The sequence below is a fragment of the Centropristis striata genome, chromosome 8 (genome assembly GCF_030273125.1).
Source record: "Centropristis striata isolate RG_2023a ecotype Rhode Island chromosome 8, C.striata_1.0, whole genome shotgun sequence".
In the NCBI taxonomy this organism is placed as follows: Eukaryota; Metazoa; Chordata; class Actinopteri; order Perciformes; family Serranidae; genus Centropristis; species Centropristis striata.
The window spans coordinates 23,165,564-23,187,886 of record NC_081524.1 but is presented as its reverse complement, the minus strand read 5'-3'; the positions used below and the strand labels follow the sequence as shown (position 1 = coordinate 23,187,886).

Below are 22,323 nucleotides of genomic sequence, written 5' to 3'. Positions count from 1 at the left end.
CAGAAGATTATTATTAAAGGATGGACCTGAAAAATTAAGTGTTTAAGCTTTAGCATTAAAGGGGGCCTTTAATGCTTTTCGTTTACAGTGTCAAATAATGTGGTAATTTACGTAAAAGTAATGCAAAAACCTTTCAGTTTGTAGCCGTTCTGAATGTTTTTTGCTCAAACTGATGTCAGTTCATGCCTCGTTTCTATATTTTGGCATCTCTGTCACTGCAGTGTTAACATTACATACACTTCTAAAGGTAGCTACATGCTAATAGTCAGTGAAATCTGTCATCTTGGTTTGGAGCGTTTCTTGTTGATTTTCCACAGTAAAAAGTTGCTTTTATACACCTTTTTAATAGTAATTTCTCCAGCTGCAGATCTGAAAACACTGAGCAATCAGATCAGACTGGGAGTTTTTTTAGGAGGGGGACTTAAATACAACAGAGTGTCTCAGATAGGAGGTGAACAGGGGTGCAGCAGATATCTGCAGTTTGAGTGTTTTGAACAATAAAGCATGTAAAAATGTTCTAGTAGCACCCCAAATACTATTCACCTGAAAACGACCATCAGTTCTAGTGTTAAGTTAATAGATTCAGGTTCTAACTGAGTTGCCAGCATCTTTGTTTACTAAAGAAAAGCCAGCAGAATGCTAACACTGATTCTCTTAAAATATGAACTCATTAAAATATCATATCAGTCATTATAATAGTGAGTTTCATTGAGCTTTCTAGAAGACACACAGGCTTTAATACTCCACATTAAACAGTCTGAATAGTAATTGAATACATTTTAAGTTTTTGTTTACCCTTACTTTGGTAATGTCAGTGTTTGAAGTGCACTGTGTAAGCAAACAACAGACCCAGAGCTTATAATGAATCTACTGTTTATTTCAGATTGTAAATGTACCGCAGAGAAAACTTTATGATGGAAATGAAAAGTCTGTTTAATTCAGACCAAACTAATACAAACAGTTTGCCTATCCAAACAGGTCTGTGTAATCTTTTATATAATCCTTTTCCAACCAACCATTCATTTTACACCTGTAAAACATGCAAAGATGAGTCAATTGTAGTGAAACGAGATCACAAGCTGTCTGTTTGATGCACGGTGAAATAGCAGCTCTACCAGGAACCCGACCCTTCTACTCTCATTGATTTCCATCAGTCAGTAAAATCAGATTAGGCAGCAATCAATAAACGCTCTGACTTTCAAATGACATTCTTTGTTCTATCTTCATGCCGTTCCCTCATGCACAAACCTTCCTCCATGACATGCACACGAAAGACTGAAAGAGTTTCAATAATTAGGATAGAAAACAGAAATGGTTAGTCAAATATGTCAGTTTAAGGAAATGAGGCGAGTGCTCAGTATCTTTAGAGACAGACTTGGCACATTGGTGGTTAGCGACACTGAGGTGCGCACCAAGGCACGACTTTGGTTTTCCTAATAAATGAGTTATACAGAAACATAGATTTCCTTTGACCAACCAACCCGTTCCCACTCCCAACTCTTCAGATACCACAGCTCCATCACTTCCCCTATGAGACGATGCACCAGGCTTCACATTAACTCCAGTGTGACGATATCAGATGCTTAGAGTGCAAATTTTCACTACTGGTGGGCTGGATGGGTGGTGAACAGGTCAAACAAACCCAGGACTTTCACCCAAGAGAACAGTGTCCATGTTCCAACAAAATCCATTTCACGTTCTGCTCCAACTATGTAAGTGAAGAAGTAGTTTTAACCCTCACACTGCTCTTTTGTCCTCACCTTAACCAGTAGTATTAGTGCCTAAAACTACCGAAGTTTATTTTGAAAGCTTCTGTGCATGTAATACCTGAAAACTGACATGCATCAACACAAGAGGGTTTTAATCCGACGCTAAGAGACAATATCTGACAAGTTGGGAGTGAAAATGTATTGGACTAACACAGATTAGAGCTAAAAAAAAAAAACCTCATTACTTATATAGCCTTTCCTCCCCGGATGACCACGATTCACCCTCAACATCAGACTCATCAGAATGTACCAACTCCCCAACAGCAACATTTCTACTCAACACTTGCTTCACCTCTGAATGCATCTGCACCTGCTCTTTCTCTGCAGCGAGGGCTTTTGATGAGTCAATATCCACCCTAGAGTTCCAGTTAACCACATTTTCTGAATCCCCCCAAACCATGTTATCAGCAAACCCTAGATTCTGATTGGTTTGCTCAGCTGCTTCATTACAGGCATCGTCCGGTTGATAGGTGGCACCAGCCTCCAGGGAGGACACCCAGAAGTCATTCTTTACACCAGATCCAAAGAAATCATGCAGACCGTTGTCTTTGCCGTTTGTGTTCAGTAGTTCTGTTGACTCCTTCACCACAAATATATCATCAGGTACACTGTCGGGGGAAATCTCGAGTGGCTCCTCTTTATGTGTCATAATGCCTTCATCGTCGTGGAGGTAACTTTCAGCTGATTCCGGCGCCTCACGTTCTTCTTTCTGATATCTGATTTCGAAGTCATCACTTTGGTTCTCGAGGACTTCCCATTCAGCTGTTTCTGGAACATCTGGAAACTCCTCACAGTCCGCAACATCCTCAGTTAGATGTTCTTGAAATTCACTGGATGGTTCCACAGGTGCAACCACTTTCACCTCGGTGGGGGCCTCCACATCCTGCAGGGCTTCCAGACCAGCTGTGACCTGCATCACAGTGTTTGGATCCTCAGATTTGTTGATTTCTTCCATATCTGGCCTGCTGAGGAAGTCAATAAAGCCAGAGTGATCTTCTGTTACATCAGCATGTGTTAACATGGACGCATTGTGTTCATCTTCTTCCTCTCTTTTCTCTGGAGCATCTGTTACCTCTTGGTCTTTAAGCTGGGCCTCCTCTTCGGCTTCTGCTTGATGCATCACTATGGATGATGTATCACTAGAATATATGTTCTCATAAGGTTGATCTACAGTTGTAGTGAAGGATGCAAGTTGTTGTTCTACACTCACTTCAGGCTCTGCACAGGAAGACATTCCAGCCTCTTCTTGCTGTGGCATTTCCTCGACAGACTTGCCCTGAGGACTCTGTCTGACCTGCTGGTGTGTAAAGTGAGTTATGTAGCTGTCTGTGGCAAGATTTTCTAACTCCTGTTCCACAAGTCTGTCTGTCTCCAACTCCTCATCGTAATCCACATCTCTGGGTACGGTAGGTTTGATGAATTCTTCAGTTTCTTCATTCGAATGTCCCTCACTGACTTCTCTGCTCATTTCTTCTGCATTCCCACGTGTTTCCTGCTCACTTCCAGTCACGCCATCACCAACATCCCTGTCCTCTGTGTGAGTATATCCCAGATTATATACTTCATCCAGTGCTTCTCCTTCAACCTCTTCACACAGATCTTCCATAGTTCCAAACCTCTTTGACTTGCCTTCGCTCCACATCCCCGTCTCTCCCACCTTCTTCTCCTGCTCTCCTTCGCTCGACTCGCTCTCGTCCATGTGCTGAGTGTTGGCGTCGGTCTCGTCGCTCTTGTATCGGATCAGAGGACGAGTGTCAGCAAGAGTGTTCTCCTGAGCGTAGCTGTCACTCTCCAGCTCGGTCCTCCATGACACGGAGACATTTTGAGAATCCTCATCTTCGTCTTCTTCGTCGACAGGAAGTGGTGTTTGCTCTTCATCTAACACAGCATGCTGTCCATCAGCTTCTACTTGTGTCTCTGTTACTGAAGAGGCCACGTTATTGTCATGTTGCTCTACACCCATAACAGACTCTTGCCTAATTACTCTCTTGTCGTGCTCTTGTTCTCTCGCTGATATATCTTCCTCTGGTTCTGCATGTTGTCCTTTTTCTTCATCCTCCTTTACACCATCATTGGTCTTCAGATCAACTTTCCTTTCTATGACACTATCCCATGTATCCATCTCTTCTCCGTCAGGGTACAACTTGTCCTCAACATCCGTCTCATTCGTTCCTCCTATAGAACACTTTATTTCTTGCCTCATCTCAACCGCATCCTCCTGTAAGATGTTTTCATCTCGGCTGAAGTCTGCCACTCTTTTGAACAAGCTCTCTTCTGGCTCACATTCAGACACTGGACTGCTCGTCCTGGAGTCAAAGTTTGGTTCTATTACTGCCTCAGTTTCAGAATCTGACATTTCCTCTACTTCTTTGCCTATAAACTCTTTCTCTACCCATGCATCAATTGGGGCATGCGGCTCTTGTATATCTTCTTTATCAGCAGGTATTTCAAGAGGCACATCCTTATCAGATCCATCTGAGAAACCACAGAGCTCCTCAGTGGTTCTGACTTGGTGTGGTGTAAGGTTGGGTGTGTCAAACTGATGCTGAGCCACTTCTTCATTGAAAGGAGGCTCGTTGCTGAGGCCAGACTTGACCTGATAACTGACAGCTGCCTCTTCAACTGCTCTTTCCACATCAACATTGCTCCAATCCTCTTCACCTTCTTTGTCCCCTGGTGCTGTTTCAGGCTCATTTGGAGGTGACAGAGGCTCAGCATAGGTGACTTTCTCATGAACCTCCTGGGGTCTGAAATTTTCCACAGCTCCATCCTGTAGTATTTTGGGATAAGGGGCGTCCCACGTTGCTGATTTTGTTGTTTCTTTATATGCAGGTTTTGTGGAAACCTTTGGAGTGTCACTGAGGGTTACTGGTTTTCTGCTCCAGACTGGAGCTGCAGTAATTGGCCCTCTTCCTGTTGTTCCATGGACAGATGAGAGGGAAGTGGTCTTGTGGTGACTGGACAGCTGGGTCTGGTAATTCTTCTTAACCCCCCAAGGACTGAAAACTGCATCTGTGCAGGACAAGAGCAGAGCTCATGAATACACAATGAAGTAAGCTATTGTAACAATAATGACTTGCATTGATTTCTCTTAAGTTTAAACCAATTCTGTATAACAATCCTGCCAAATATACTGTATCTCAGATATTTAATACCTCCAGTATTCAAACCATCAATACTATTCTTAACATGACAGAGATACTGTGGAGAACCTACCTCCCCAAAGCATTATTAAGATGTATGTTCTCAATGGAGGCTGGACACTAATGGGGAGATATTGATCGTCATTTCCCTTTACCGTTGTCTAAGTTACCGGAAGGCAAAGCCATATGGCTCAATAACCTTTGGGGACTGTTTTGGGTGGCTTGCATTACAAGGCCCAAAGTGCCGACATCAGCTCCCTTAGCCAAGCTGTCCACCCACCCAGTTAGACTAATGCGATTACAAACTGTATCAAACATGTCCCCCATTCTGAGGGGCTTTTAGTTAACCCAAGTGAATTATACACACACAAAGGAGAACAGAGGTAAAGAAGATGATTTATGATTCATACTGTATTGAGGTTTCTGCAGATGTGAAGTCACTGACATGCTGTCGATGTATTTATTACCTGGGATGTTTCTTGGCTGAATTGACACGTCTCCCCTGAGGCTCTCGCTGTCCAGCAGAGCTCTGCAAAGACACACAAGAGAAGGAGGTTACACTCTGAAATTTGCAGCGCCTACACACAACATGTGAATATTAGGATGTTGGAAATCTGGATGTAAATGTGTGAATGGGACGGGGCGGGAAGAGGAGCGAAGGCCGACTTTTGTTGCTGTTGAGCAGCAGGAACGGACTGAGGTCTGTTGTTATGGTAATGAAGGAAAAGGGCCTGCCATTGATGCACCATCTGCAGCACACAAACCTCTGCCATCAATTCCACACACACACACACACACACACACACACACACACATGCACACTGACACACATAATGACAGCAGATATTATGAGCAGCCCATGCAGCACTAATACCACTGTCTCCATTCACAGATGTGGACCACATCAGCCTCATTCCAACACATAATATAATTAGCTGCATGACGTGCAGCTTAAGATATCCTGTTTGATTAGAATATCAAATATAATTGTGAAATACATCCTGATACAACAACAAATCCACGTGCATCGAATGACATTGAAATCTGTCCTCCATAGTTTTTTCCTCCCCCCTCCGGCTCCCCTCTGCTGTTATTTGAGACTCCCATAGCTCATAAATCGGTAGCTTCTCACTGAAGGGTGAGGGTCAATATTTTGAGGAGGGGGAGAAGGAGAAAGGCGACACCACTATAGAGCTTCATAATGGATAAGTTAGTCTGTCTGAGACATCAGAGGCTGCAGTTTCAATGAGCTGACCTTTAGTCCAGACGGCTGGACGCGCTGTGGACGTCTTTTTATTTGTAAGCTTTCTCCCTGTTGGAAGAGTGCTATCGCAAGAATGGGTTAAACTAATCCTCTAAATAATAGTTTAAATAGTTGGGATAATATTTTGGCTGGAAGTCAGAAGTTGCAATTCCAAAAGTCTTATTTCCATGTTTGTATACTCATCCTGGTCTCCTGAAAATTATGTTGCAAAAACAACAAAGCTGCAATTATGTCTTGAGTGAGACTCATTTTCTGTCGGATTATATTTGTTTTTTACAAACACAAAAAAGTTTGTAAGAAAATTCTGCAGAAGTCCAAGAAAGGAGGATGTCAGGGTGCATGACTGGGTCAAACACACAGGACTTTAACCTAGTAGACCACTGTTCATGTCCTGCGTGAAAACAAAAAAAAACCTCAACACTGACTTATTTATATAGCCAATGTTGCCAAAAAAGGACCAAAAAAGGACCACAAATGTGCTTGAACCTCAGAAATATGTGTGGGAGTCAGTTCCTAAACCACAGCCTTTATCTTTATTTATAAAAAAATAGTGCAGGACAGCACTCCTGTATTTTTTGTTTATTTCCATGTGCAGCAAAAAAACTTATTAGAGTGTTATTTAACCCAAATTATGATGTTTTACTAAACATATCCAAGTGGTCTTGTTGCCTAAAGCTAACAATCTGCAAAAGTGCATTCCCTCGAAATAGTGAGAATGCAATTTGTATGGGAATTTTAGAGAGAGAGAGATGAGACAATGTCCGTATCCAGTTAGTATCCTTGGAAGCTACTTTCCGAAAGTGTTGCAAGATGTTTAGTCCGTAAAATTCAGGAGATAGACAAAAAAATCCATCTTTTCTTTAGTCCTGTCTTCAAATTGCTCATTTTGTGTGTCCAACATTCATAAACCCAAAGATTTTCAGTTTATTATCATGTTAAATACAGTAACGTTGCAAATCCTTCCATTTGGAAGGCTGAACACAGCAACATTTTGGGGCATTTTTGCTTAAAAAATGGGTAGAGACTGTGTCTTGGAGAAGTAAATAATGTGATCTTTTCCAAAATCCAAATATAAGCAACAATTTGAAGCTGAAATATTTCCATATGAGTGTGAACATAATGAGTTATTCATGATCTTCACAGAAGTTATTAAAGACAATAGATGAAGAAAAACACATGATTTAGTCTGCTCCCATGACATGACTGAGGCGGCTTTTAACAAACATCAAAAATCTGTTTTTTACATTAAATGCAACATTCATCCCACACCAGTCTGACATCAGACAGGGTTGGTTCCTCAGATCATCAACCCTGGTGAAGTTCTAATTCTTTTACATCACAGTGTGAAGCCAAAGTTTCTTCGTTTTCACTGCGACGTGACTGACACTTAATAAAAAGCCAGACACAAAGTCAACACACAGGCTGACTTCTAAAACTTCTCTCTATCAATCTGCCGTTTCATTTTAAACGGCGATGATCAAAACAACAGTCATATTATAACGCCTATTTTACACCCACTGATCACAACACCTTTGATGGAAGGAAGAACAGGATACAAAGCTGACATGTTGGTACATTCAATATCTGAATACATCAAACAAGGACCTCTGTGCATCTGTTTCCCCTGGGAGGAAAACAAGTCTAAACATAATGATGCTCTTTACTTAGAATAGATAAGACTTTATATTGACACCTACTTCACCCCAGTTGAAATAAAGTGAAGAAATAATAAGGAGAATAGTAAAGAGAACGTGAAAATGTCACAATTCTTTTTTTTTTAGTTCCACTTTTGGCCTCTTGGTTTTGTAACCATGGTGCATGTTGTGTTCTGCTGTGTGTGTTACAAAGGATAAAGTCTCTTTAAACAGCAGTATGAATGAAAAATCTATAGACCCAGGGACTAGCTTTTGGTTCCGGTTTTCGTATAAAGTCTGTAAGTATTGACCGACCACATTTGAGCGGGCTTTTGTTGAATGCAGGTAAACAGTCTGTGTGGAAAGCAATTGGTGCATTGGCCAAAATTAAATCTCAGAGTTCATCAGCTACTGTATTTTCTGCCGATACAGTTTTTTATTTACTTTTTTAAATAATGTAACTGCACTCATATGCAGATATCCATTTATAAAGATAAGTCAAACTCTCGTCTACGAAAAGTATTAGTGATGTTGCTAATCGGACTGTTAATAACGACCGACGAAGGAAAGAGGAGGCTATGTCAGACCAATTTCTCAAATCTACTGTGGTGAAGGTATGACCCGCCCTGCTCTGCCTCTGATTGGCTAGTATATTGTTGCCTCATTGGTTGGGTTAGTGAGGTCTAAGCATGAGGAGTAAGAGTATCAGGGTATGGGAATGCCTTCAGATAATCAGCCTTTGGAGAAAGGTGTTGGCTCTAATTAGCAAGATTATTGGTGGACTATGAGGTGCCTCTTAATCTTATTCTGAATATTTACTACTGAATATTTAATCCCTGCAATGCAATGTTTGCTTTTGGAGGCCAAGCATTATATTGCCTGTGCATGGAAGAAGCAATCAATCCATGTAATTTTCCAGCAGCAGTGTTAAAACGCTTTGAGTGGTTTCAAAGACCAGAAATGCATTATACAAGTGCAGTCCCTTTAAGGTTTACCATGTAATGATCTGACTGCATGCAACAACAAAAAAAACAGGCTGAATCCTCATCACTCTGATAGATGATGGGATCTAAGATTGCAAAGGCTCTGGGTGGTTTCTTCTCAGCTGTGCATAAAACTTAGAGAAAAAATGCAACACATGACTCATTATTCATTTGTATATAATTGCTTTTAGGAATGCAGTATATTTCATTTTCACTCTTAGCTTGGCTCTGTCCAATGCCGTGTCTTTATGCTTAGCTAGGCTAAATATTTACCATCTCTGTACTTTAATAAACAGACAAGATAACATATGATATAGATTAGAAAATATGGATTGTCTCTCATCTCATTCGTTTCTCCAGGATACAAATAAGAGTAGTTCTAGATGGAATCACGTCTCTATGTTCTTAGTATTGATCATTATTGACTGATCAGGCCTGGATCAATACATGTCATTCAAAATGTATTAGGTTGGTCATTGCTTTCCTCAGGGACCTTGTTTTATATAGCTTGAGTGTATGATTCCCCACCCTCCTGTCACCCAATGCATGCTGGGATATGCTCCAGCCTCAATTTAACCCTGCACAGGATAATCACATCTAAAATAAATATATATTTAATGTCATTTTGTGACTGCGTACCTGTATGTGGCTACCTCCAGGCCCAGAGCCATCTTCTGCTGCAGCAGGCCTCGGTTCTCCAGGACAATATGCTGGATCTGCTCGCCCAGGTCCTCTCTCTCCACCTCCAGGCCCTGCAAGTGCTCCTGCCAACACAGGAAGAGAATCAGGAAAAGGAAGCGGTTAAAAAAAGGTATGAGTGCATTCTCACAGAGAAGTATTTTGGGTACTACTGTTTGACTTATTCTGTGTGTTGTTGAGAGAATACTGGGTTTATTTTAGCCCTTCTAAAGGTTTTTTGTTTTTTTTACTGAAAATGAAAAACAATTATTAAAATCTATGCAACATGTTGCTGGTTGCACAGGACCACACTGGGAGACGACAGCATTGTCCTTAAAAGTGTTTAATTTGGGTCCTTCACCCCTCAGACCCCACAGTGACCCAGAACTAATCCCAACAGACCTAGCCTATAAATATGTAGTCCCCCTGTCTCTTTCAGACCTGAATGTTTTCATTCCATCAGAATATTAAATTAGCATACTGAGGGAGGAAAGCCCCCAGGGGGAAGAACTCACAAATGCTCCTTAAAGCTGTCAGTGGGACATCTGGCGTGTTACTAAATGCCCTGAGTATTCGCCAAGATATAAAAAAAAATCTATCGTGTGAGAAGGAAATGATGATGATAAAATGTGACCAGTCGCGTAGCTGACATGAAATGGTGGAAGTGGCATTTTGTCTTGCTGAAGTTGATTATCAGCTGGCCACATTCCCCTGACCGTGTCTGTGTGTTTGTGCCCTGTGAAGCCTCCGCAAAGACGTCAAACACTGTGAGATTTCATGTTTTTTTCACACAACAGAAGTTCCCCAATTTGTAACAACTATTTTTCACAGCTTCTCTAAACAAGAAAGAAAGAAAAAATAAGAGAGCAATCATTTAAATGGCAAGACTTGACAGTTTATATTGATCGACTGACACAAAATGAATCAATGGTGATTATCAATTTTTGAGCTATTTCTTAAATAAGGACTAGAATACATTTTTCACAACTCCACTTTGGGTTCCGATCAGTTGAGTTTCTTACATTTTAAACAGTTAATTCCTCAGCTGAAAAGTGACTTAATAAATAATGAAATGACATCTTCGTTGGCAGAGACAAAGTTACAGTATGGAGCCCACGCTTTATAAAGGAATGATGTGTGGTTGTTCTGCTCTCACCTGGAGCTGCTGGATCTCCTCTGTGTATCTGTCTCCCTGCTGAGCTGCCGTCTGCTCCAGATGCAGTCTGACATCCTGCGCCGAGGCGAGCTCCTTCTCCAGCGCCTGGAGCTTCAGCAGGCTCTCGCTCTTCTCCTGACCCACTTGGGCCAGGCGGCTCCTGGCCTGGTTGAGTGACTCCTCTAGCCGGTCTATCTGGCCCTGATGGGCCTCGGCGGCCTGCTGCCATGCCCTGCTGGCCCTCTGGGAGAACTCCTGCTCCAGCTGTTGGAGGTTCGGTGTCTGGTGGCACCTTTGAGCCATTGTGGTTGGCATTGAGGCTCTGGAATGGTTCAGTGTAGCCTCCACGTGGGCAACATCCTCCTGGTGGGTTTGAATGAGGTGCATCATCTCATGCTCCAACTGACTGACCTTCTCCCTCAGCCAGATCTGAGCCCTCTGTTCCTCCTCAAGCTCCTTCCTGCTTTGCTCCAGCTTCTTCTTGGCCTCGACATGGGCCTGAGCCTCCCTCTGCCTCTGCAGGTCCAGGGTTTGGAGCTCCTCGGCCACCTTGTTGACCTCCATCTCTGTGAGGATCCTGTCCCTCCATGCTGCTTCCACCTCCATCCTCGCCTGCCGCAGCTCTTCCTCCAGCCCCTTCCTTCGTGTCGAGGCTCCGTGACTGCTCCGTCTCATCGCTTGGATCTCCTTTGCAAGTATCGCATTCTCCTCCTCCAGGAGTTTGACCCGGCTCAGGTAGGTCTCCAGGCGGCGGTTCAGGTTCAGCATCTGGTGCTTCTCCTCGCCAAGGTGGCTGTGGTGGAAGGATTTATGCACACTGTGGAGCTCCATGTTAGAAAATAGAGAAATTTGGCAAACGGAGGCCTCACTCAGAGGTACACTGATTATGATTTGGCAGCCAACTGAATCTCCGTGTCCAGGCCCGAGTAAGTGTGTGCGGGGTGTTTTTGTGTGAGTGAGGCTCCTGTGGGGCTCTGGGAGTGTGACTGCCAGCAAGAGGCTTCCCTTTCATATGAGAGTTAATGAAGGGGCCGGGCACATGGACAGGCTGGGAGGAGGGATGGAGAGGGAGGAGACTGGAGACAGGAGAGGGAGGGGAGGAGGAAGGATGGGCTGAGGGAGAGATGGAGGGTGGAGCAGGAGGGCTGGAGGAGATGGGAAAGGGCAGAGAGAGGCGATGATGTCATTCCCAAGATTAACTCTTTCACCACTGGGACGTTTTCCAGCTGAAGAAAAACCTCTGAAAGAAAGACCTGAATAGATGGAGAGACAATGAGCGTGTATTACAAAAAAACAAACAGTTTGATGCACCTGTGGACCTTTGTTGCTTGTCTCTCTCCACTCATTTCCTTTCGTGATCATAAAAAGGCACAATTGCCCATAAAATATCTCTCTGTATGTTTAAAAAATAACATAAATTACAGATATAAAAAACAAATATGTCAAAACATTTCATTTCAAGCTGTAAACTGTTTAGTGCTCAACAGTGATGGAAAGTAACAGAGTATATTTACTTAAGTACAATTTCATGGTGCTTTTTATTTCTATTCTCTGCTATTCATCGCTTCTACTCCTCTACTTTTTATACTCCACTGTGTTTATTATTGTTGTTGTTGTTGTCTTGCCTGAGAGTTTCTTGGTGGGAAATATGGAGAAAAAAAGTATATTACAACAACATAACCTGCTTGAAATGAAAGTTTGGACAAATAAAAGTGAAATTAACCATCTAATTTAGAAAATTAACCAACTTCACAACAACATGTTTCTTGTTGGCTGCAGAAAAATCAAACATCTCAGGGGGATTTTATATACATGTTGAAAATGTATCAATTACAATGTAGACAAATCACACTGGAAAATAATCTATTTTCCATCTATTCTACTCAAATGTAACCAAAATGAATGCAGATTTCAATTAAATTTCTTATAATCATATGAAAGTTCTGCTTGACACAGACCTGCTTTCATAATGTGAGAAACAGGAAGTTTTATGACTTCACATGATGGTCATGAACCGTTTGCCACACAACATACATCATTTTGAAAGATTTCAACTCTTTCACACCCCTACAACTTTGTAAACTGTTTTTAGGAAAGTTGGAAAGTGTGAAACCTTCCTCTGAATTCCAAACACCTCGTCATCTGCACAGAAATGAAATGAGCTTGACCTTTCCAACTCCATCTGGTGGGCATCTGTCAAACTGCAGCAGTGTGCAATCACCCAGTGTTACAAGGTTCCCCTGCAAACTGCATCTTTATATAAAATAACAATAGAAATAAATGTGTAAGTAAAGCTACAAAAGTCAAAAATATGTTCTTTTTTGCATGCTAACAAGACTGATTTGAGGCCTTCAAAATAGTCATAACCCATAATCAGCAGCTGAAGTGGCTTTGAGGAAGGCCTGCTCCAGCTGTTCTACAACTGAGCCTGGCCTCAATAACTTATCACACAATCTGCAAACTTCCTCAAACTTAAGTAAAGTCAAGCAATGTAAATACTGTCACTTAGTTCTGTTTGTTTCTTTTTAGTTACGTACTCATTCAAAGCACTGTTCCTTCATACTGTCTATACAATAATATGAGTTTATAACCAGCTTTAAAAGTTTACAAGACACATGAGTCAAACCAGAAATGTCCATTAGATGTAGTGTACATAAGTACTCTACAAAATAGATATTATCTGATCATAGGCTGATGAATATACACTTGTATCTGCTTTAGTAAACCCAGATGGAGATTAAATATTGATATTATCCATCAGATTTACAGAGATTGTCAGCAGCGCTCACATTAAGGAATCAAGCGTTGCAGATATAAAAGGAAACAAGAAAAAAAAATTCCCAGAAACTGCTAGATGCACATTTGACTTCCTCTGTCAAAGCAGCCTGATTTATGTGAATTACATCTGTCAGCAGAGAGTGGTGTATCATTTTATTAACAAGATACAGTTGCATGTTAATCATATAAAGACAACAAATATTTGTATTCTAATGACTGAATAGCCAAACTATTAATCCAACCTGTTATTATTGAGATACTGAATCATAAAGATGTTCATTAAGGAGACAATTTGAACTATAAGTGGTGCTTTTTTTTTATTATGCCCTAATTACTTCTGGTCATTTTATCTTTATGTTATATCTGTTTTAACTGGCTGAGAAAACAGCAATATACAAGCCACAGAAATAGCAGAAAAAAGAAGACATAAGATATAGATAGATATACTGACAGATGCGTGAGGTGTGTCCACCCTCTTAATAAAATGTGGAGAAAAAAAAGTGTGGGTACATGTTGCAGCTGTAGAAACTTCTTTGTAGTTGTTCCACAGGTTGCCTCAGTGTGAGACATACTCTTGTGGTTGAGATCATTTGAATAGTGTGGGGTTGGTGTGAATTAAACTTCCTGAGGCAAACATCCAAAGTCCAAAGTTAGATATGAGCATTCATATCTAACATGCACACACTTTTTACCTTTTGCCTTTTATTAAAATATTTACATAAAACAAGGTCACACTGCATTCGGTTTGAAGGTTCCACCTCAGTCAGTCACGGATGCAAATGACATTCTCAAACAAAAGCAGAAGTTGTTGTGTAAAGGCTGCGAGAGACAGAGGAAACAGCCAGTTCTCCTCTGAGGATGCCCTGTGGCTTAAGTACAGTGGCACTTTTCACACAACACAACACAGCAGCTGCAGCAATGGCCGAGGTGGACCTGAACTACGCTTCGGTCGTTTTCAAGAACAAACATCCTGCACCTGAAGGTAAGTTAAGGTTTTTTTTAACATATTATATCAAGAAAAGAAATGTTGAAATATATTTATTTGTGATTATATGTGATCATGTGCACTGTTGGTTTATTTTACTGGTATTTCCTTCACTTATATTGGTAAAAAAAAAATAAATACAGTTTTTCTTTACTGATGAGAATATTAAATCCAAGTGAGTCAAAAAATGTTAATGTCCCATGAATAAAAAATGTTGTGCAACCAAAAACATGAAAAATCAGCTCATTATTTGCCATGTGAACATAAATAGGTTGGTTGATTTATCCAGAAAAGAATCAGCAGCACAATATTATTTTGTAAATCATTAGAAGCGGCTGCAAAGTAGATGTAAACTCATCATTCTCATTTTTTTTTCTTTGAAGTCCCAGTATTGATTTTGAAGAACTGCTTGCTTAAAATAAACCAAGAAAGTCCACAAAATTCAAATCTACATGCACAAAGTTCAAATGTTATGAATCACTGTGCACTGTACTCTCAAATTTGAATCTTTTTTTAACTAATCCACTGGAAAGGTCTATTTGAATATTATTGCAATGATTTTTAACTGCAGTTTATAAACTCATGGTGGATTGCAACTAATGGTCTTCTTTTTAATGTTTCCTATTTTCAGTAGAAAAAAAAACCCAAACTGGAGATTCCACACAAACCACAGCTTTTAAAACATAGCTATAAGTCAAGTGTTTCCCTGTAAATGGCAGAGTTTCTGCTTTCATCTGTACTTGCTCAACTGTGAGACAATTTTATCACTGTGTGTTCTAGCTGATAGTTCTGATGTGTGGGGAATAAAGATTGAATAACTTGGTATTATAGAAGATTTTTAATTGTAGGTTATAACCCATCAACAGAAGCAGCCTGGTCTCCTAAAATTAAATGTTTATTCCCCTACAACCAAACTACATTACCAATACAATTCTGAGGGAAACTTTCTCCCTCATTGTTTGCTCACAAATATGTTTCTAGTTAAAGTTCACTGAAGTCAGACAAACACAGAACTTTGACGCAGGAGAACACTGTTGAAACCAAAAGTCAATGTCAACATTTTTACCTAACAATCATACTGATTTTAACCCAAACCATGATCTTTTACTTAAGCTAACCAGCTAGTTTTGTTGCCTAAATCTAACCGTGGTTTAAAAGTGCAAACGTAATCTGGGAAAAAATACATTTCCCTCCAAATTTATAGGAAAATGCAGTTTTGTTGTAATTTTTAAGAGACGTTAATTGTTAATTATGCCCTTGTCATTTCACCATCATGAAGCAGTAGTGGAAGAAGTTCAGATCCTTTATTTCAGTAAAAGTATTAGTAGTACACTGTGTAATTATTCCACCATGAGTAAAATTACTGCATTCAAAACTTACTGAAGTAAAAGTATCAATATGTACTTAAAGTATCAAAAGTAAATGTACTTATTATGCAGAATGAGCCCAATCAGATTCTTTATACATTCAAAATATATAATTTGATTATTATTATTATTATCATTATCATTATCATTATTATTATTATTATTATTATTATTATTATTGATGCATTTATATAAGGAGCATTTTACTGTTCTTAAGGTAGGACCCATTTTAACTACTTAATAAACCGTTATGAGGTTTCATTCAAAAGAAAAAGGTTTAAATCTATGTTTTTCATGTTAAATCTTGACCTAAAAAGTAACCAAAGCTATCGGCTAAATGTAGTGGGTAGAAGTATAAAATTACATGAAATTGAAATACTCCAGTACAGCACAAGTACCTCAAAATTTTACTTACGTACATACTTACGAGTAAATGTACTTAGTCACATTCCAACACTGCCATGCAGTAATTAACCTTAGGATCATGTTCTTCAAAGTTTCAGCTAAGAAGGAGGAGGAAACTGTGTACGATGAAGTGAAGGTGCAAAACGAGACCACCGAGCAAACTGCTGACACAAATGGTAAGATGTAAAATGTTAATACATTCAGGTATCACTGCAACTGGGAACAGTTTCTGCCAGTACGACTACCACTAGTTCACCATTAACGGGTAGAGTAATATGAAGAACTACTCTCACCACAGAGACTTTACATTAATAACACAACCTTGTGGTGTTTGAGAGCGTTCTCCAGACAGGGAGGGCCCAGTTATTGCATATTATTTATTATTATTGTTAGTTGGAGTGCAACAAATGTAACAGCTGCTACAAAAACTGTGACGACCATCATTATTTCTATTATTACTGTTTCTACTGCTGCAGTATCAGTAGTTCCACCCTATTTGTTTTTGTTATAGTTTCACAATTTGTTAACACGAGTCAGCTGTTGAAACAGGTTTTGCATCATTATCATTCCCTCTCTTTGCTTATGAAGAGATCCATTCCTAATTTGCTAGCAATGTAAGTGATGGAGACATAGTCTACAGTCCCTGGTTGTGTAAAAATAAAGTCTATCTGAAGCTAATATTAGGCTTTAGCCATCTGAGATAGTCAAATCAAACAGGTGTTCCTTAAAATCCTCTCTTCTGTTTCACACAAAGAGGGATTTTTTACTGAATAGATTTAGACTTTTTAAAGATACCCTATTGATTTGCAGACTGCTAAATCTTTATGTATCTATACTGTATATATTTATATCTGTTGTTTATTCTCAGCAGGATTATTGCCTGACAAGAAAACAATCGGCAGACTTCGCCACTATCAGCGGCTGGCTTGTTGTTTGGGGATTCTTTGTGTCATTTTGCTGTTGGGCATCATTGCAGTCTGTGTCTTCTGTAAGTACACAGCACAGGAAGTCCATGCAGAAACTCACAACCCAACATGAGTCAAACCTCAAAGATATTTAGAGCTAGTCCTCATCATTACTATCAAGCATGTATTTTCTGCAGTGAGAAGCTCAGACTGTCTGATAGCAGTTTGTTTTACCTATAACAGGTCTCATTGGTTTCGTATTTTATTACACACAAAGTTTTTATTACATGCACAATAATCAATGCAGAAAAGTTTACACCAATAAGTAATTCATAAGACAGGGGTCATGCTTATGCAGTTTTTATTTTCAGTGCAGTGTGTGCACTCAAAGCTGCCTGCTCCTGAGTTTGTTGAAAAAATTAAAGACAGTGATGTGAATGTTGCAATCATAACAGTTAATCACATGTTTTATAGCTTTGTGGTTGTTTATCCACAATGCAGCAAATCCTTAATGGATATTCATTTAATTTAGGGGTTTTTTCCCAGTAAAATGTCATTTAGAATAAAGCATTTATATCATACTTGGTTGAATTTATGAATTAGTGGGAAACTTTTCCACATGAGACAGAAACCAAAATCCAGGTGTGTATGTGACATTCTATATTTTTCTTCTTGTCATAAAATCCCACCATCAGACCCAAACTTACACTAAATATATCTACTAACAAAGTAGTGGATAGTATGTGTATCCAAAGCCAGATATGCCTATTCTTGTCACAAAAAAACACATCAGTGAGCCACAGTGTTGTGTTCCATAGCAATAATGACAGCTACTGTAGCTTAAGAGTCAGTCACACACACACTGCTACTAAGGCTTTAGTGCACCAAATTGGTGTCAGAAAAATGTCCCCAGTAAATTCTGATAATCGCTCCTGTTTGGGTTTTTCACTTAAAAGGTAAAGTTTAACCAAAGTCAATTATTTTACATCTTCAGTAAAAACAAAAGAGCCTGGGTCTGTAAGAGTTAGACTCATTGTTGGTTTTAGTCTTTTGAAGGGATTTGTTGATCTCAAACAACCTGACAAAGACAGACAGAAAACAACATCCAAAACTGACAATGCATTACCCCAATGATGAAGAAAACTTTTGTTTTTCAGTTGTATTAAGTCAGGACGGTGACGGAGGCCAACTGGTCAAGGAGCTGAAACAGAATCAAACAACTCTCCTGACTGCCATTTACGATCTGAAAAAAGTCCGCGACAAACTCAGCTCAGACATTGAAATCTTGAAGAGAAATAACGACAGTCTGAACCTGCAGCTGGGCAACCTGATACTAAACTTTACTGTCTCAGAGATCAAGGTCGCAAACCTGACTGCACAAAACCAGCAGCTGAGGAACAACTTTACAGAGCAAATAACAAACATGGAGACAAACTGGATTAATCTCAACGTCAGTCGAGCTCAGTGGAGCGTTGATGCCTACTGCCCTGATGTGAATAAAGGTATGTTCAGAACCCATTAATCAAATATATAAAACGATAATATCACAATGCAGTAATGTTGTTTCTTGGTCGATCTTTGTTGTTTCAGAGACACAGTGTAGACCTTGTCAGAATGGCTGGGAACTCAACGAGGCCAGCTGCTATGCATATAATAATCCTGATCTAGCTAAGAGGAAAACCTGGGAAGAGGCTCGAGAAGACTGCAGAGGAAAAGGTTCAGATTTAGCTGTTGCACATAATCAACAGCAAAAGGTAATGAGAACACTGTGGGGATTTTATAACATGATTAAAACATTGAAAAGTATTTTCTGTCGACCTGATCACACTGTGAGTCTGTAGGTTATAATTAAATATGTGATATCTGTCTCTCTGTTGTCAGGACGCGATCAGTGGTTACAGCAAAGGATCTAATGGATACTGGATCGGTCTGAGAGTTGAAGATGGGAGATGGAAGTGGATTGATGGAAGTGAGCTGGCTGACAAGTAAGAGACAAGTTCTTAAACACTTTGAATGATAAAATCTATCAGCCTTGTTGTAACTATCATATTCCTCCCTCAGCTCCTGGATAGGAGATCCTACCGTCGGTCACTGTGCAATTTCTTTCCAGAGCAAAGGATGGGAATCAGTGAGCTGTGGTGAAAAACAACAATGGATCTGTCAAAAGAGCGCTTTTTCTGTTTAAACTCTGTTTCTGTTTAAACTTAAAACTGTCATACTACTGAATACTCTGTAAAGATCATATCAACTGGCCTGTAAATGTCAAACTATAAGGGCTTTTACTTCACAATTTTCAATTTCTGTTTTTTCAAAAATAAACATTTAAAGAACTTTTATTTTTTTTTATAGAAAAAAGGGAGAACATTGTAGAAAGCTGTTTCTGTGTCACTCAGATGTAAAATAATATTGTGTATTATATAGCCTACAATACAGGAGGGACTGTGTGTCCCAGCATTTGGGGAAAATACAGTAACTGGACTGAAGAGGCACTAAACTGTTAATTATTGATACGTTTGAATGTGCTTTTCTTTTACTTTATCAGAGATTTAGTGCTTATAATTTGTTTATCAGTATATTATTGTCGCTGGTTGACCAACAGAGGGCGCTGCATCACTTGTTTCCATTAGTATTCTGATTTTTTACAATATTTACCTGTACAGCTGATCATTAAGTGTTATCTGAAAATCATTTCATTATGTATTCTATTAAACTGAATAAAAATTCTGCCACACATTCTTGGTGTTGTCTATTTAAAATGTAACTTAGCTTTAATTCAGTCAGGAGAAACAACCTGTAACATGTTCACACTGTCACTATTTGCACCAGCAGAGCTCCAGAGAGAGACAGGAAGTCTCATTTATTAGAAAAGTATCAACTTGTGTGTTTGACGTTTTTGCTCATTTAAAACATTAAAAACGTAATTAGTATTGGTATTTTACAAAGAGGAATTTAATCTTGTTAAGTCTTTTTTGGTTGTTACATTAAAGGGTTAATCAGGTCAAAAAATAGTTTCGGTCAGAGTTCAGATTTCTGAGGTTGTTTTGCAACGTGACCTGGTCTTTCTGTGGGATATTTCCATGTTCAGGTGAATGACTTTCCCACAGTGCATGCTGGGATATGTGAGCAGGTATATGTGATGAGTAATAGATGCTTGTTCTCAGAAAGATTAAATTCTGTGAGAACAAATATTGATTTCCTCATTAATCATTATTGCTTAATAACTGTGTCCATTAGTGGTTCTCAGTTTGTCTGAATGCAGATATTATTTTCTCCATTAGGTCATAAAAAATTCAATTAATTGATCAAATTTTGACTTAATGGAACAGCAGGTTGTGTGTATTATGAAGTAGAATTTTGTGTTTGTCAGATGGGTCTTCAGTCTCAGCAGAAAAAAAAGGTAAAATGTGTAAACTCACGATAAGACTATTGGTAGATGAAATATAGGAAGCAGTGGCATGAGAAACTGCTGCAGACAGTGTGGGTAAAAAAAAAAGTCTGTCATCACTTTAAAGCAGAACTAAAAACCAACAACACTTCTCTGTGAAGTGTAGTCGGTACACTGTTTTATGTCTCTCACAGCCTTCAGACTCAGTTATTAGTTTATCTCAGTGAGAGAATCTAAAAACTTAACATCTAATGTTTTGGATAGATAGGCAGGCAGGCAGGCAGGGATTTTATTTATTCACTTTTGAAATGTCAAAGTTAACTCTCACCTTCATCTTCTACATCATGATCTTTTTTCAGTATTTTCTGCAAATAACGATTAATCCACTGCAGATGTTTGCACATTGTCTCTGAGCTGAATTTTTCAGAGGGACTTGAGACACAAAACAATGTTAATGCACAGTATGCACTGCAAGTATGATCCAGGTATAATATTAATATTTGATTTTGGAAAAATGTCTTTCCTACGCATATTCATCCAAATGCTGAATAAATATGCAGTAGTGATAAAGGTTGAAACTATGATGCTAAAAAGCTTACCACTGTATATGTGATATTTTAAAAAAAACAATAACGGTGTGTTTCTTTTTGTACATCTGTCTTTGATAAACCTCTGTGGACAGGATTCAGCTGATTTCCTGTCAGATAAAAAGTCCCTCCTTTCTGCCTCCAGCCTGTTTGAGATAAAATAGTTTGTATCTCTCTGTAATAGTAAGCTGCTCAGGACTGTGACTGTTGGCTTAAGTCACAGTTATTTGTTTTATTCATTTATGACACAGTGAAAGTTGCTCATAGCCCAACACCTTCCTGAATGTTTGACTGCTGTCATTTCTGAAAACTGGATTGTCTGTGAACATTAATATAACATTGCATCAATGATATGTATAATAATATGAACTGGCTTGCTGTTATCAGTTGTGTGTTTGTGTGCGATGCATCAAGTCGATGTTTTATATGAGCATGATAGATTGATGAAAGACCAGTGGTGGTAAAAGTATTCAGATCCCTAAGTACTAATACCACACTACAAGTAAAAGTCCTACATTCAAACCTTACTGAAGTAAAAGTACAAAAGTATCAACATGTACTAAAAATATCAAAAGTTAAAGTGCTTTTTATGCAGAATGGACCCACTCACATTGTTTTATATATTCTAAATATATTATTTGATCATAATAATGATTAAATTATATATTTAGAATATACATGCATCAATTATTGATGCATTTATATAAACAGCAATTGAAAGTTGTCATGGTAGAGCTCATTTTAACTACTTAATATACTGTTATGTGATTTAATTTGTAAAAATGTGTATTCATTTTCACTTGATCATGTTTTTCATGTTAAATCTTCACCTGAAAAGTAACTATATTGGCCTCTGTAATATAATGGAGTTACTTAAAATGGAACTACTCGATTAACGTACATGTACCTCAGAATAGTATTTAAGTACTAACAAAGCAGAAGTTCTTATTTCTAGGAAGTCTTGGTTCTCTGTCCTCTGTGATCTTTGTCTCTTTTTAGATCAACATGACCAACATGTAAATAGTTTAGTTCACTCTTTTTCTTCCAGCTGAGGAAAATTGCTAAATTAATATGAGGCCCATTGTGTCCTCAAATGAGTTGGAAATGGTAATCGAACTCTGTTTCCAGGCTTTTCAGTCGTCAAAGTGGTTGAATTTCTTTACACTGGCTTCCTGTTAAATACAGGAGATCCTTGTGATCACGTTTAGAGTGGTGCAGGGTCATTCAGAGCTCCTGCAGCACGTCTCTGAGCTCCTCTGATCAGGCTTTGTTGGTTGCTCCTCG

At 39.1% G+C, this 22,323-nt stretch overlaps 2 protein-coding genes across 2 annotated transcripts; one reads left to right on the top strand and one right to left on the bottom strand.

Annotated features, from left to right (window-relative positions):
- Positions 1–856: 856 nt before the first annotated feature.
- Positions 857–11,572, bottom strand: nes (nestin). Its single transcript, XM_059339392.1, has 4 exons — positions 10,628–11,572; positions 9,433–9,557; positions 5,380–5,441; positions 857–4,781 (listed from the first exon to the last, which is right to left on the bottom strand). Exons 1-4 carry the CDS (start codon positions 11,456–11,458, stop codon positions 1,951–1,953), a joined length of 3,849 nt encoding a protein of 1,282 aa, XP_059195375.1. The 5' UTR covers positions 11,459–11,572; the 3' UTR covers positions 857–1,950.
- A 2,751-nt stretch (positions 11,573–14,323) lies between these two features.
- Positions 14,324–19,777, top strand: LOC131976694 (C-type lectin domain family 4 member G-like). The gene is made up of 7 exons (XM_059339839.1): positions 14,324–14,387; positions 16,261–16,338; positions 17,031–17,150; positions 18,225–18,569; positions 18,658–18,821; positions 18,949–19,052; positions 19,129–19,777. The coding sequence occupies exons 1-7, from the start codon at positions 14,324–14,326 to the stop codon at positions 19,250–19,252; spliced, it is 999 nt and encodes a 332-aa protein (XP_059195822.1). The 3' UTR covers positions 19,253–19,777.
- The last annotated feature ends 2,546 nt before the right edge of the window (positions 19,778–22,323 follow it).